This window comes from Pelobates fuscus, chromosome 5 (assembly GCF_036172605.1).
Source record: "Pelobates fuscus isolate aPelFus1 chromosome 5, aPelFus1.pri, whole genome shotgun sequence".
Classification (NCBI taxonomy): domain Eukaryota; kingdom Metazoa; phylum Chordata; class Amphibia; order Anura; family Pelobatidae; genus Pelobates; species Pelobates fuscus.
Window position 1 is genome coordinate 291,743,787 of NC_086321.1, and position 14,649 is coordinate 291,758,435.

At 41.4% G+C, this 14,649-nt stretch overlaps 1 protein-coding gene across 1 annotated transcript in view; it reads right to left on the reverse strand.

The window, feature by feature from the left end:
* The window catches only part of CPAMD8 (C3 and PZP like alpha-2-macroglobulin domain containing 8), a 140,303-nt gene that overhangs the window by 77,073 nt on the left and 48,581 nt on the right, over nucleotides 1-14,649 (reverse strand). The window contains exons 11-18 of the mRNA XM_063455440.1: nucleotides 13,320-13,547; nucleotides 12,119-12,289; nucleotides 10,941-11,069; nucleotides 10,238-10,430; nucleotides 8,970-9,142; nucleotides 6,535-6,684; nucleotides 1,646-1,807; nucleotides 815-957 (exon numbers count right to left, since the gene is read on the reverse strand). Coding sequence (XP_063311510.1) covers nucleotides 815-957; nucleotides 1,646-1,807; nucleotides 6,535-6,684; nucleotides 8,970-9,142; nucleotides 10,238-10,430; nucleotides 10,941-11,069; nucleotides 12,119-12,289; nucleotides 13,320-13,547 — 1,349 coding nt within the window. The remainder of the gene's footprint in view (nucleotides 1-814; nucleotides 958-1,645; nucleotides 1,808-6,534; nucleotides 6,685-8,969; nucleotides 9,143-10,237; nucleotides 10,431-10,940; nucleotides 11,070-12,118; nucleotides 12,290-13,319; nucleotides 13,548-14,649) is intronic.

Below are 14,649 nucleotides of genomic sequence, written 5' to 3' on the forward strand. Positions count from 1 at the left end.
AACACTTATTCAATGATCATTCAACCTTATACTATAATGAATCGTTTCTTTTAATATTCAGATTACGGTACGTGTTAACTGGCAAAAAAGTGCATATTCATACTCTAAATAATGGGACTGCCCTCTTTTATCAATCCATAACAGTCGGAGTTATTTATCACCATGAACTGAGCCAATCACAGTGTGACTTCAGCGCCCGATACCAATTCCTGCAGTCAATGAGTAGCATTGTCTTGACAATCCTTGCAGCAGTTTTTAGTCCCTGAAGTTAGTCATTTGTTTTAACACACAATAGTCGTGAACCCACCAGATGCTCCACAGTCAAGTCCTTGCAGACTGACACACCTTCAAATCAGAGCGTATACATATATATTTATATAATTAGTAAATACTGAGACAATGGATGGAGCAGATGATACGTCTCGTTAATATGGTAACCCCTGAATAGTGTCCATCTCGACCTTTCCATACAAAAGTATCAACAGTGAGAGTGACTGAGCCTAATGCAACAACCATTTGTAGTGATTTAACCCTTTCAATGAAAACCACTTTTTGTCAATTAAAGAATTAACGCTTATCAGTCAGCCAAAGTTGACTGCAGTCATGCATTGCTGGCTGTTTACAAAAGTACATCACAAAAGGTCTCCATATTTTTTGTAATCTTTCGCCTGTCTGTGATAAGCATTGGTTTTCTAACACCTCCATTGTGTGTTTTATTTGACGTAAATATATTCGATATGTCTGCATTTTACAGATTATGATACTGCAGTATTTATATACTGATAGGTATTACATCAGGTGGCTGCTCACTGACCGAGGGGCAATTCTGGAGTGGGATGAAGCCATTAGTGTCCCTGTGTGTGGCTGGAAGGCTGGCACAGCCTCGTCTGTGTACATTCCCCCACTCTGGCGATGATTTAGACTCACAATATCCGTCATTACAACCAGTCCTGCCTCCTATAGACAATAATAACAAAACAAAATATAAACAAAAACAGCTCAATGACATTCAATTACATCAAACCAAGTGCACACTAGACTAAATGCTTCATTTTATTTCATTAAATACAAATCTGTATAGGGTAAATGGATAAATGTGTTTCTGAGATATAGATATTTCTCAAGACTATATATAGTTGAATACCTGCTTTTTGAGTTAAGTAGTAAAACATTTGATTGAAAAATCCCAGAGAGTGTGCTTCTCCATGTTTGGTATAACTATGGCCATTTGCTACCCCAGGGTAAGTAGAGATTAACTAAACGGTGTGCTTGGTATATATAAACTCTGATAATAGCATCACCAATGATTTAAAAGTTTAAAAGTATGCATGTAACAACATAATCTATCTAATGTATGTTTAATGTTGCATGTAATCTACAACAATAAGTAGACAGAGCGATAAATAGGTTAACAGACAAATATATAATTTAAACAGACCACATGACAGGAACTGATAATGGAACAACAAATATTATGCCAAAATCTCCATGTCAGCTATTAGTCTAAAATTCTATTGCAAATGGATCTTTAAAAATTGTAATTCCATTCTTAGTTCTCTACAATACCTGGTTTAGTGAATAAACCTCTAAAAAACAACAAGGAATAAAGACATACAAGTACTTGTATTTTATTCAGTGGACTTACTGTGAAAGCAAATCGTGCATCTTTGGTGATGTCCCAATGCCAAGGAAACACAGAAGAACGTCTTCTCCTACGAGACCCCATTCCAGGCCACCAAAAATGGCCTTCATCCTTCCCGGTCCCATATGCATCAGACACATCAAACTCTGCCAGTTCCTGAAATATCTGATTAATGCAGAATGTAAGATAACACATGTTGAATAGATCAAATAAACAAAGCAACACTAGGAGTCAAGTTACAGTACAGTTTCTAACTGGATATATAGGGGATTTAAATAAAGCAGCTCTTTTTGAACTACAGGTACTTGGTCTTATTTTTGATTCTGCGCCAGCATAATAGGTAAAAAGATTAGAAATTAAAACAAAAAGAGCCACTGTATTCTCATATAGTGACTGTTTGTATAATCCAGCCAAGGATGGCCAGGCAGACACAGGATGTTGAATTATTGTAAAGATTGATTTAAATTGTACCAGAGACTGTAGTATTTAAAAGAAAGAGGAAAACATTTAAACAACAAGGTGAGAGAGATGGTAAACCATCTGTACTCAAATGATTGACTACTTTTCTTTTAGGAATTGCACCGGAGGATTGGCGAAAAGCAGATGTGGTGCATATATGTAAAAAGCGTTCAAAAGATCAACCCGGAAACTAAAGACCCATAAGCTTTACATCGGTGTTTAAGAACGTATTTGAAGAGCTGTTAAGGGATAATATTGATTCAGGGGCGGACTGACCTGTTGGGCACTTCGGACATGGTCCGAGGGCCCGGCCGGGATCGGGGCCCGCCATCAGGGGGCCCGCCCGCCCCTTTAAATGCTGCAGCCGCCTGAGCGCTCTCTTAAGAGCGCTCAGGCGGCTGCAGCTTCTCACCTCCCCTCCCTTGTAGCGTGGTCGAGCTGCTGTGCGGTCCGCGGTGCCCGGCCGGAGTGATAGGAAGGTGCACACTGAGTGTGCACCTTCCTGTCAGTCCGGCCGGGTACAGGAAAAAGAAACTCCTGTTCCGCGCGGAACAGAAGTTTCTGTTTCCTGTACCCGGCCGGACTGACAGGAAGGTGCACAGTGTGCACCTTCCTATCACTCCGGCCGGGCACCGCCGCGGACCGCACAGCAGCTCGGCCACGCTACAGGGGAGGGGGTAAAAAGAGAGAGTGAGGGGGGGGTTAAAAGAGAGAGGGGGGGTTAAAAGAGAGAGGGAGGGGGGGTTAAAAGAGAGAGGGAGGGGGGCTTAAAAGAGAGAGGGGGGTTAAAAGAGAGAGGGAGGGGGGTTAAAAGAGAGAGGGAGGGGGGTTAAAAGAGAAAGGGGGGTTAAAAGAGAGGGGAGTAAAAGAGAGAGGGGGTTAAAAGAAGAAGAGAGAGGGGGGTTAAAAGAGAGAGGGGGTAAGAAGAGAGGGGGGGTAAGAAGAGAGAGGGAGGGGGGGTAAGAAGAGAGGGGGTAAGAAGAGGGGGAGGGGGGAAGAAGAGGGGGAGGGGGGGTAAAAAGAGGGGGAGGGGGTAAGAAGAGAGGGGGGAGTAAGAAGGGAGGGGGGGAGTAAGAAGGGGGTAAGAAGAGGGGGAGGGAGGAGTAAAAGAGGAAGGCGGGAGTAAGAAGAGGGGGAAGGGGGAGTAAGAAGAGGGGGGAGGGAAGAGTAAGAAGAGGGAAGAGGGGGGAGTAAGAAGAGAGGGAGGGGGAGTAAGAAGAGAGGGAGGGAGGAGTAAGAAGAGGGGGAGGGGGGAGTAAGAAGAGGGGGAGAGTAAGAAGGGGGTAAGAAGAGAGTGGGAGTAAGAAGGGGTAAGAAGAGGGGGAGGGGGTAAGAAGAGGGGGAGGGGGAGTAAGAGGAGGGCAATTGCCCCCTTCCCTGTCCGCAGGCACTGTGCGGGCAGCCGGCAGGGGAGGGAGGAAGAGAGGACCCGGGAGCTCAGCCTGCAGCTCCTCTGGGTCCTTCTTGCGCGAGCACAGATCGTTGCCGCGGTTACCACGGCAACGTTACGGCTCTTGCGAGAGTAAACTCTAGCCCTGGAGCTACGGGCTAGAGTTCACTCTCAACACTGTGATCACCAGGTATTCCTGGTGGTCGCAGTGGTGAGAGTGAACTCTAGCCCAATAAACACACTGCCCCCACACACCATACACATTCACACACTGCCCCCCATACACACACACTGCCCCCACACAGACCATACACATTTACACACATTGCCTCACACATACACATACACTGCCCACCCATACACACACAGCCCCCCATACTAACATTGCCACACACATACACAGCCCCCTCGTACACACATTGCCCCACACATTCACACACTACACCCCCTCACACACACTGCACCCCTTACACATTGCACCACTGCTCCTATACCCTACTACAGCCTCATATCCCAGCAGACCCCAGGTAAGTTGTCAAACTGTTCTTAAACGGTTTGACTACTTACTCTAGGAGGGGGGCCCGGCCCTCCTGGCACAATAACGACTACACAGAGCAGTAGTGGTTATTGTGCATGGATTATTTCTTAAAATAATCTATGAGTGCCCCAGTAGCCAGCAAGCCAGCCAGCCCACAGGCCGGCCAGCCAGCCAGCCAGCCCACAGGCTGGCCAGTAGCCAGCCAGCCAGCCCACAGGCCGGCCAGTAGCCAGCCAGCCAGCCCACAGGCCACCAGTTAGGCTTAAAGCCAGCAAACCCACAGCCTGCCAACCGCAGCCAGCAAGCCACAGCCTGCCAGCCAGCAAGCCACAGCCAGCAAGCCACAGCCAGCAAGCCAACAGCCTGCCAGCCGCAGCCAGCAAGCCCACAGCCTGCCAACAGTAGCCAGCAAGCCCACAGCCTGCCAGCAAGCCCACAGCCTGCCAGCCGCAGCCAGTAAGCCCACAGCCTTCCAGCAACAGTAATTAAGGTAAGAGGAGCCAACTTGGCCTAGGTATCAGCGAGCTATGTTGTGTTGCTATATTGTGAATAGGAACCAGAGTTTTGGAGAGACCCCCCTCCAGGCCCCATTAGACTCCATTGTAGCCTCTAATGGGACCTGGAGGAAATTCTTTCTAACACACTCTCTAAAGGACACTGAGATAGCCTCTGCTAGAAAGACCCCCCCTCCATGGCCCATTAGCCCTCAATTGTAGTCTCTACTGGGGCCTTCAAGGGATTATTGCACTTTTGTTCCTTGTGTCTAAAGATTGTGTATGGTGTGGCTGGAGGAGGTGCATGGAGGCGGGACATGGGTGGTGCTTGCTGCGGAGTATGGGTGGGGCCTGTAAGAGGGCCCTTGATTTATTTTGCCCGGGGGGCCTGAGGGTTCTCAGTCCGCCCCTGTATTGATTTATTTATTTTGAACAAAATTATCGTTTGCAGGAATCAACGTGGTTTTATTAAAGACAGGTCATGCCAAATTAACTTAAAGGGACACTATAGTCACCAGAACAACTATAGCTTACTGTAGTTGTTCTGATGAGTATACCGGTAATCATTGCCTTCAGGCATTTTAATGCAAACACTGTCTTTTTAGAGAAAAGGCAGTGTTTACATTGACCCATAGGGACACCTCCAAGTGGCCACTCCTCAGATGGCCACTGGAGGTGCTTCCCGGGGCAGTGCTGCACAGTAGGCAGCACTGCCGTTCAGCGTCTCCACGCAATGCATGGGGACGCTGAATTTTCCTCATAGAGATGCATTGATCAATGCATCTCTATGAGGCGTTGCTGTTTGGCCAAAACTGCGTTTGGCCTCGCCCCCTTGCTTTTTTTTTAGCCAATCCAATGCTCTCCCTTTGGGAAAGCATTGGATTGGCTAAAAATCTGCAATTCTGATGATGTCACTAAGGGAGCGGGGATAGTGCCGGCACACCTGTGAGGCGCTGGAAATAAGGTGAGTTTGAATTGCTTTTAAGGGTGCTAAGTGGGGGCAAGCCACCAAAATGGTGGGTTTAGCACTATAGGGTCAGGAATACATGTCTGTGTTCCTGACCCTATAGTGTTCCTTTATTTGTGTTCTATGAAGAAGTTAGTAGAAATACAAACAGACCCCACCAATTGTAGGCACCAGGTTAAAAAAAGGATATTACAGAAGTAGAAAAGTGCAGAGGCAAGGCACAAAATTAGTAATGGGGATGGAAAACATTCGTTATGAGAAAAGGATAGAAACAATGAATTTGTTTTCTTTAGAAAAAGGTGCCTCAGAGGGAATATGATAGCACAATACAAATATATACAGGTTCAGAAAAACTAATCATTAGCTGGAATATACAACAGACAAGAAAGGCCTTTTCGCTTACAGCAGAGGAAAGGCTTCATTACAGTAAGAACAATAAAGCTGTGGAATTCACTCTGCCTAAAGAGGTTGTGTTATCAGATTCTCTCTCTCTCTCTCTCTCTATATATATATATATTTATATATATATATATATATATTAAAAAAAAAAAAGAAAAAAACGTGGATGATATAATTGATAAGTATGTAAACAGAATCCAAGGAGAAATCGGATTGCCATTATGAAGTCATGAAATAATAGTTTTCCTTTTTGTATGGCTACATAGGTATGTTTTTTTTGCCTTCTTTTTGGATCAACAGTATAAAAGAATGTCTTCAGGGTTGTCTTTCAACCTAGACATCTTTTTCACTATGTAATGAGATCAGATACAAATTGGACAGGATAATGCAGACAAAGACAGATACAGGATTTTTTTGGAATATTTGAGTACATAAAAGTCATTTTAAAATAATGTTAAACGTTTTCCTGATTTTATTTATTTTTTAACATATTTTCAGCAATTAAACACCTATCTTGAAGAAGCTGTTGCACTGGCACATACTTTGCGAACTAGTAATTTTATACACTATCAATATTTCCTCGATGAGACACTTTTATACATCTTCCACATTATCTGCAAAGCACTGCACAAAGTGATTTCCAACCTGTTCAGGTGTAATCTGAAAACCATTCCGTAAAAGATAAACACTCTTATCCACAGTGGATACGCACACGCAGCTAGCTCTGGCAGCTTTCACTTTGAAATCCACTGTGTCACCAGGTCTGGAGTCATTGGTGGAGAGGACTAGAGAAACCTGAGAAGCAGAGTGCGTCGGACAGTAAGAAAATAAGCCTCATCTGACAAACATTAAATAGGACAACAGCAAATGTTGAGAGGTTATATTTACTAACATATAGCAAAGGATAGTATTCAACAGAGTTATATACAGAGATGGTGGGAGTGATGATTGGAAGAAACACAATGTTTCAGGTGATGTTTCAGATGATATTGAACTACAATTCCCATGCTTCAGGAAACAGTTTTACAACAGTTTGGAATCAACCTTTTGACCACTTCTCATTTAATAACATTACACACATTAGCCCAGTCCCAAGTGTACACTTTGAAATAAGAGACAATTTAGCAGCTCTGTATGGCCATGAAGTGTTTCCTCAGCTGACAACATCAAGGCAAACCACTGAGACCATTCCTACGCTGATGAGTACTCTTACCGTTGTTTGCATTCAGCCAAGAGCTACATTACTACTGAGACAAACATGTTTTTGTTTGTTTTCTTTTACACACTAACTAACCCTAAGTAAAGAAATCACTTGTCTCATTAGAGATTCTGAGATGAACAACTTCACACAACTTCTAGCAAGAATTCTAGAGCAAGGTTTCAAAACTTCAAAATCTGGCACACCGAGTGTCAGGGGTCTGCGGGCGGCTAGTAGGGGAGGCTGCTCGCAGCTCGCAGCACTCACCCTCAGTCCATCGCCGCCCGCGGTCTCCCCTCCTCCTACCTGTCGGCGAGCGGCGTCTCCTCTCCGCCGCTCGCCGCTCGCATCCGTCACGCCTCCCAGCGGCAGCATGTATAACGCTGCACGCTGGAAGGTCGTTGACTTATGCAAACGCCGGGGTCACGTGAGTGACCCGGCGTTAAAGCAACAGTACCACAATCACAGTGGAAGGCTTAGATATCTCCCACGTGTGATTGTTAATTCTGATTGGAAGTTATCCAATCAGAATTTAACCTAGGGTATTTATACTCACCTTTCCTGTTCCTCCCTGCCCTGTTGTGGTCTTTGCTGTATAGTATTGATTCTGAACTTGTGATTTCTGGTTACGTACTCTCTGGCTTGTTAATCTGACTCTGTGACTTTCTCCTACCTTTGACCTCGGCTTGTTTATCGTTATCCTGTTTTCTGGTTCCCCTGACTCGGCTTGTCTCCTGACTATTCTGTGGGTGCTTAGCCCGGCCACTCTAAGGTCCGGTACGGCACCTTTTCTGTGTGTGTGTGTGTCTGTTAGCGTGTTGGGTTCCCGGAATCGTGACACCGAGCACCAAATCTAGTAAAGCAGGCTGGCAAAAAAAAAAAGTGGTGCTAAAACTTTTATTAAAAAGTGCACATTGGGGTTTGGGATAGTTCAACAAAAACATATATTTTTTTCAGTTTGTTTCCTTCTACATTGCCATTTAATACTAGACTAGTACATGGCTGGAATTTTCAGTTCATCGGAAAGAATTTGGACGATAATCAATTTTTATCTGATATTTTCAGCACAGAATTTCCATTGAAACGGAATGCCACGATTGCAGTCAAATCTTTATTTTGCTTAGAAAATAGAGGTGAGCCCAATTTGGTTCCTTTGTGTGGGATTGCCACATTACAATTAAGCTGCGTTTAGTAGATATCTCCCTATTTTGGTATCCTTAAATATAGCAGTCTGACAGAAAGATAGCAAATGAATGCTTTCCTGTGGGGGCTTCACCGTAACTGATAGCCACTAGATCAAAATTAATAAAACATCTTTTCTTTATTTCAGATTTTCAGCTATTTAGTAGATTGTTCTTTAATTTGCTACCTTTTTTAGGAATGCCATATTTAAGGACACCAAGCTGGGGAGCTGTCGAATTAACAGATCAGCTACCTAAATTGGTAGTGGTACCCTTAAATATGGACTTGTAAACCTTTGCACAATGATTTGAACAATTATTGTTTCGAGTGATTCATTCATTAGTTCACTCTTCCATTGTGCCATTCGGAATTCGGATAAATGGACAAACAAACCTTTTTTTGACCGAATTGCGATTCTTCAGAAGACAAATGCCGGTTATTGAATACTATAACCAATGCAGTAGTCCCAGAGTGAAAGGAATAATAAATATGTATTAAATGGATGATGTGGAAGACACATAAAATTCAACTATAAAAAGATTTAGAAGACATTGTATGATATTGTTAAACTAATCATCTATGAGACACACAAAATCAAGTTCAAACTACATTAATAACATGAAAAGAGTACATAGTGTTAGCAGCTGCTATGAGTGCAGTTACAATGCGCAAGGAAGAAATAGTGAACATACTGTGTTACCTGGTTCTCGAAAGCAGGCTTAATAGGTATCTGAGCACTGTCTGTTATTCCTTCTCCATTCTCTCTCACATAATATACTAGCAAGCGGATTGAAGGAGCCATGTTATGAGTGATGCGGAAATGTACATATGTTACCCAAACATCTGGGTCTGTAGAGCTTGTCTGTGTGGACTCTGGAAGGATGACAACATTACAGCAATACAATTTATTTAATCTGAATTAAACAAAGAGCTGTATGTGAGACATTTACATAATGCCACAATAAATAAATCCATAAATCCAAGAGACAGGGAAGATGAGACAAATCAAAACACATAACTCTACCCCTGGCACAATATTAGTGGAGGTATAATAATGTTGTTAAAATACCGATTTAAACAATTATTCAAGCCAGATCATTTTATATAACATAATCATGCATTAAAATGCATTATAGGTAAGTAATCTAAGTTCCCAAGGCACTACATAACTTTTGAAAATGCCATATAGTCCCTGGCTCATTCAGCGATGTCATATGCAAATAATCAAACCTGTAGTAGGGAAGCACGCGGAGTTTAGCAACAAAATTAAATGAAAAATACTTATTTTGGGCGAAATATGCAAATTATACAGTACATTTCCAATTCATGCGGCTAATAGCAGAAGATGAGGAATCACAGCACTGAAACGGCCAATAGCTATTCACAGGCAGACTGGACCAGTAGACATAAAATGTCACCAAACCTTTAGCTCATTCATTTACACGGATCATTTTATTTTAAGTGTGTAGAGAAAAAAAAAGAAATTCTTCTTTGTTCTCCAAGGTTTCTGCAGGTGGCTTTGATGTGAAACCTTTCAGTGAAATCAGCAAAACTGTTTACTGGTATTTCAAGTGTGTTGGCATTTGAAGAGTGCCACCCAGATTCAAAATACAATTTAGAAAACTCACAAGAAGCGTGTTTATTCGGAAGACTTTCCTTTGTTGCTGGGTTTATTGAGTCACAGGTTGCTGTTCTGTACGTGATACAGCAGTTTTTTTGTGAGGAATATTGCTCAGGGCTTAGAGACACAGAATGCTGAAGCATATCATGCATATTACAAGGAAGTATTTCTTGACAGCCTACTTGTATCTGAAAAACACGCACTGGGCTGTGAATCTGATGGACAAACTGTCATTGAGATTGATGCCTTTGATTAAAAAAAATATGTAATCGATAAATACATGTTTTTCTAATCCTCCAAATATCAGTTCCAAGCATAAACTGCTTATACTTTTATTTAATATTCACCTCCACCTGGTGCAACTGTTCCGTAGACATCCTTGTTAAATGTCACAGATGTTGATCTTTTGCCCCTGAGCAGAGTGGCATTGCCAGCATGCTGTCCAGAGAGCACAATGTTTCCACGAGAGGCCACTTCATAGTGCAAAGTGAAATTACATGGACAGGTGGACTTCACAGCAATCCAGGCCTCATCCCCAACCTGCAACAGTGGAGGAACAATTGATATCACTTCTATATGTGATTATCTTACTGATATTTTTCTATAAGCACAGACGTTGCGATTTGTACATTATTTGTATTAATCAGGTACAGCGTTTGTTTACACTTCATATTATTATATCATTACATAATAAACATTGATATTATTATACAACCTAACAGGTAAGATGGGCAAAAATATACGATAATAAATGGTGCTCTATTCACAAACTTACTTAACTGTAACTTAAACAGTCTCCAATCAACACTGTTGTATATGCGTAAAACTATAGACAAGGTAATACTGGCAATTCCAACATTTAAACGCAGATGAGAGATATTATCAATGTATTAAATTATTTGCCTCCCCTGTACATATACACCGTGGGTCTAAGTGGAGACATGCACTGATAGCAGGAGTATTCCAACATTCTCATTCAATTACAGCAACAACAACAACAACAAAAAACTCCCCCAAAAAATCTATTCTAAATTCTTAATTCATACTTACCAGAAATGGTTTCTCAGGTGGCTGCAGTAAGAGGTGACACTTGCTTGGAGAATACCAGCTACTTATTGACAAATAGTTGGGCAGATACTGGTCTCCTACTGGTTTCCCATCAATAGCTGTTACTTTACTCTTTAAAATGAAATAAATACAAAAAATGTAATTAGTGAAATCTCATCACACAAACGACCCCATGAAGTTATTTATAACATATAATACATTTCAATTGCATTGTTCCTATATATGTTATCCTGCCTGCTGCTTAATTAAATTCATGACATACACTGGGAATTTATGTGGATAAACAAACCATATTGAATAATTTGGAAAGTTTATTAAATTGTGGAATTTAGGGATTTACCACTGGGCACAAAAACCTTTTGCAAGTGTGTTTGCTGAGCAAATTTATCTTATGCATTGGTTTAACCCCTTAAGGGCACATGACATGTGTGACATGTCATGATAACCTTTTATTCCAGAAGTTTAGTCCTTAAGGGGTTAAAGAGCAATCATTTCTGAATGGGTTAAAGTTTACAAGTCACTATTTTCTAGTAATCCTATAATTGCAATTCCATGCATTTATGCCAGCCTTTTTATGGTTCTTTGGGAACCTTTTATGCACCTTGTAAGAAGTTCATAAAGTGGCAGTAACATAATGGAAGCAAATCAATTACCATGTGTATAATTTTATCTTCCTTCTAATTAATTCATTTTTTTAAATAGATGAAACCCTTGATCAAGACCATGCTAGAAGTAACATAATGAGTTTTCTATGTGTTCTAACATCAGGCCTTCCAACTGTCTTGATTTCTGCAAGACAGTCCCAATTTTAAGGTCCTGTCCTTCTATTCCCGACTTAGCTGCTTTTGGGGACAGCAGGGAACTGTCCCCAGCAGGTATAGGACCAGCTCATCATTAGATTGAGCTTGCACCATGTTCAGAGCACTAGGATCTTGCAGGAAACACAAAAACAGTACTCACTGCCGAGTCTGCCCTCAGTGGGCTGTCCTGATTGATGGAAAAGCAGACTGGTGTGCATTTTTCACTACGCAGTCCTGCCTGAAATTCAGGTGGATTCACCACCCCCTTTATCTACCACCTACACACCGCAGTTGGGAAGTATGTAACATACTTTGTCTGCTGTCTCATTTGTAGGGTTCTATCTATTTTTAGTGGCCTACCTCTAGCCAGACATACTGGGCTCCAGTAGGGATAGATGGGATTTGGAACTCCACTAAGCCATTCTGGGACACAAGTTCACGGGTGTACACGTTGTCCTTGAGAGTTAGTTCGGCTTTGATGCGTACGCTAACACCATGTGCTGGGCTGCCATCGGGGAATGTCACTTCCACCTAAGGAACACAGAAAAAAAAAGCTTTCAAAATTTGTAGGGCTGATTTTATGAATTTAAATTGTCTTATGGTAAAGAAATCTTAGTTCATATATTCATGCTGATGGACTAAAGGGGTTATTTACTAAAGTAAGAATAGCCAGGAATGTAAAGTGAATGTCAAGATTAAACAATTAAGAAAAAACAATAGTACTAGAAAGGTGCTTCCAAAGCAGTTAATTCTAAATATAAAATATTAAGAATTTGTAATCTCCAAGCAGCTCCCTACACTATTTATGTATCCTTCTGGCATATACCTGGAGCACCAAAAAAATACTTAAATAATCAATAGGTGTTAAGCACTCCGCTAATTTAAGTCTTTTTTTAGATTCCAAATTTAAGGCCAAAATTGCTTAAATTGCTTAAATTGCTTAATTTCTTATATTTAAAATCAACTTTGAATTCACTTCCCAACATTCTAATTTTAGTGAATAACCCTGTTAATATATAATATTTTAAGATTCACTCCTGAAAATCTACAAGTATTTTGTTATGCTTGTTTTTCGAGACCAGTTCCTGGCTTTGCAGTCATTTTTTATTTTATTAACTAGTTTTATAGCTCTGAGGTCACTCTTGACCCGCCTGGCCTGATGTAGTGATCATTAATCTCCATTTCTAGAAATGGTTTGATGGCCTCTTGGCCAGCAGTTAGAAACACTTACAGAGTGAATTTCAAATCTAAGGTCAAACTAGCCAAACTGGAAAAAATCTCTAAATCAGCCATGCTCCTATCTGGGCTACTGTGGTCTTAAATTTGATATTCACTTTGAGTAAATAATCCTGTTAATATCACCACAGCACCAACATAATTACAGAGCTGCATCAATTAATACAGACACTAATCCATGCAGCTCCCCACTGGACACCTGGGACTAAGTTCCACTCCAGCTCTCCCTTTAAAGGTAAGAAAAACGAGCATACTAGCATTAAGATCTACAAATACACTTTGACTAACCATGCACACACTCATCTACACACTTCAAAATCCCTACCTTTCCTTGATAGGGTAAGCCTGGCTTAAACTGTTTGCGGGTGTCTTTGGTGTATTTGATGTCAATCAGTTGCTTTTGAACAGGGGTGGTGTCATCAAAGGTAACTTGCTTGCTGCCATCTACAGAAGTCACGGTGGCCCAAATATTTACAGTCCCTCGGAAATGTTCAGGAAAGTCTACTGGCATCATGTCTTTGGCACAGATATCAAACACTGCTGAGCCATAAATCTGAAATCAACAAAACAAGTCAAGGCAAGCTAAATTTTGGCATGTATCTTCAGTAAACAGATTACATGACATTTAAAGTAAGTATCAAGTAAGCCTGATATTACATGTAACCTCAAGGTTCATGAATTACACATGACGTGGAAATAGACAAACAGAAAACATGTACAGAGAGAGGAATGGATGCTGCCTTGTGCCTTGACCTCAGAAAAACACATTCTGCAGGTGGACTTTCTTTTTTTACTGTGTGATAAACAGCTACACGAACAGCAGTCCAAGTTCCTGGAGTTTGAAATCACAGACGTCACAAGAAGAACGGGTTTGCTCTTAGGTCATGTGAATTCATGTGGCACATATGGCCAATCAGGACTATGCCAGAGGTCAGAGAAGCAGGATAGGTTAAAGGACAGGAGAGATGAAGATGACTAAGTGAGAAGAAACAGAAATGGTCCCTACACTCTATGTATATCAGTTGGGTTGTTTTTTGTATAGCTGTACTCTTCATACTTTAATTTTCTATAGTATTCTGAACTGAAAAATCTGAAAGTATGTTTTTTATATATGGACACTGATCAAGCAGTAACCTTGAAGAGAAATACATTGCGTACATTGATTCAAATATGCAATACAAAAACTGAGATTGATAGAACCATTTTTGTTTACATAGCACTACCTACAATGATAAAGGGTCCCAACTAAACTTACTCATTTATCACTAGTTTAACAGAATTCTAAACCACTTGATGGATCCTGACCCATTCGTCTGACAAAGTCAAACATTGCTATTTCTGAGAAACGTCATTGCTTACATTTGTCAGAGAACACGCTTTCAGTGGCAGATTGACAGCCACTAGATGTTACTTCCTTATTGAAGACCTTACAGGCTGGCAAGAGCGAGAGCACTAAATTAGCAATAACTGACTGGACATAGATCCTGTGTCAGATAAAGCACACTAGGGACCCCAAGTATAAATACATTTCTAGCAGAAGCCTCAGATAATGATAGGGTATCTCTTCTCAGCAGGCTGACTGTGGATCCTAGCAGTGGGGGTCAAGCACAGAATGGGAGCAGTAGTATTGAAGTAATATGGCACTTCCTGTGCCT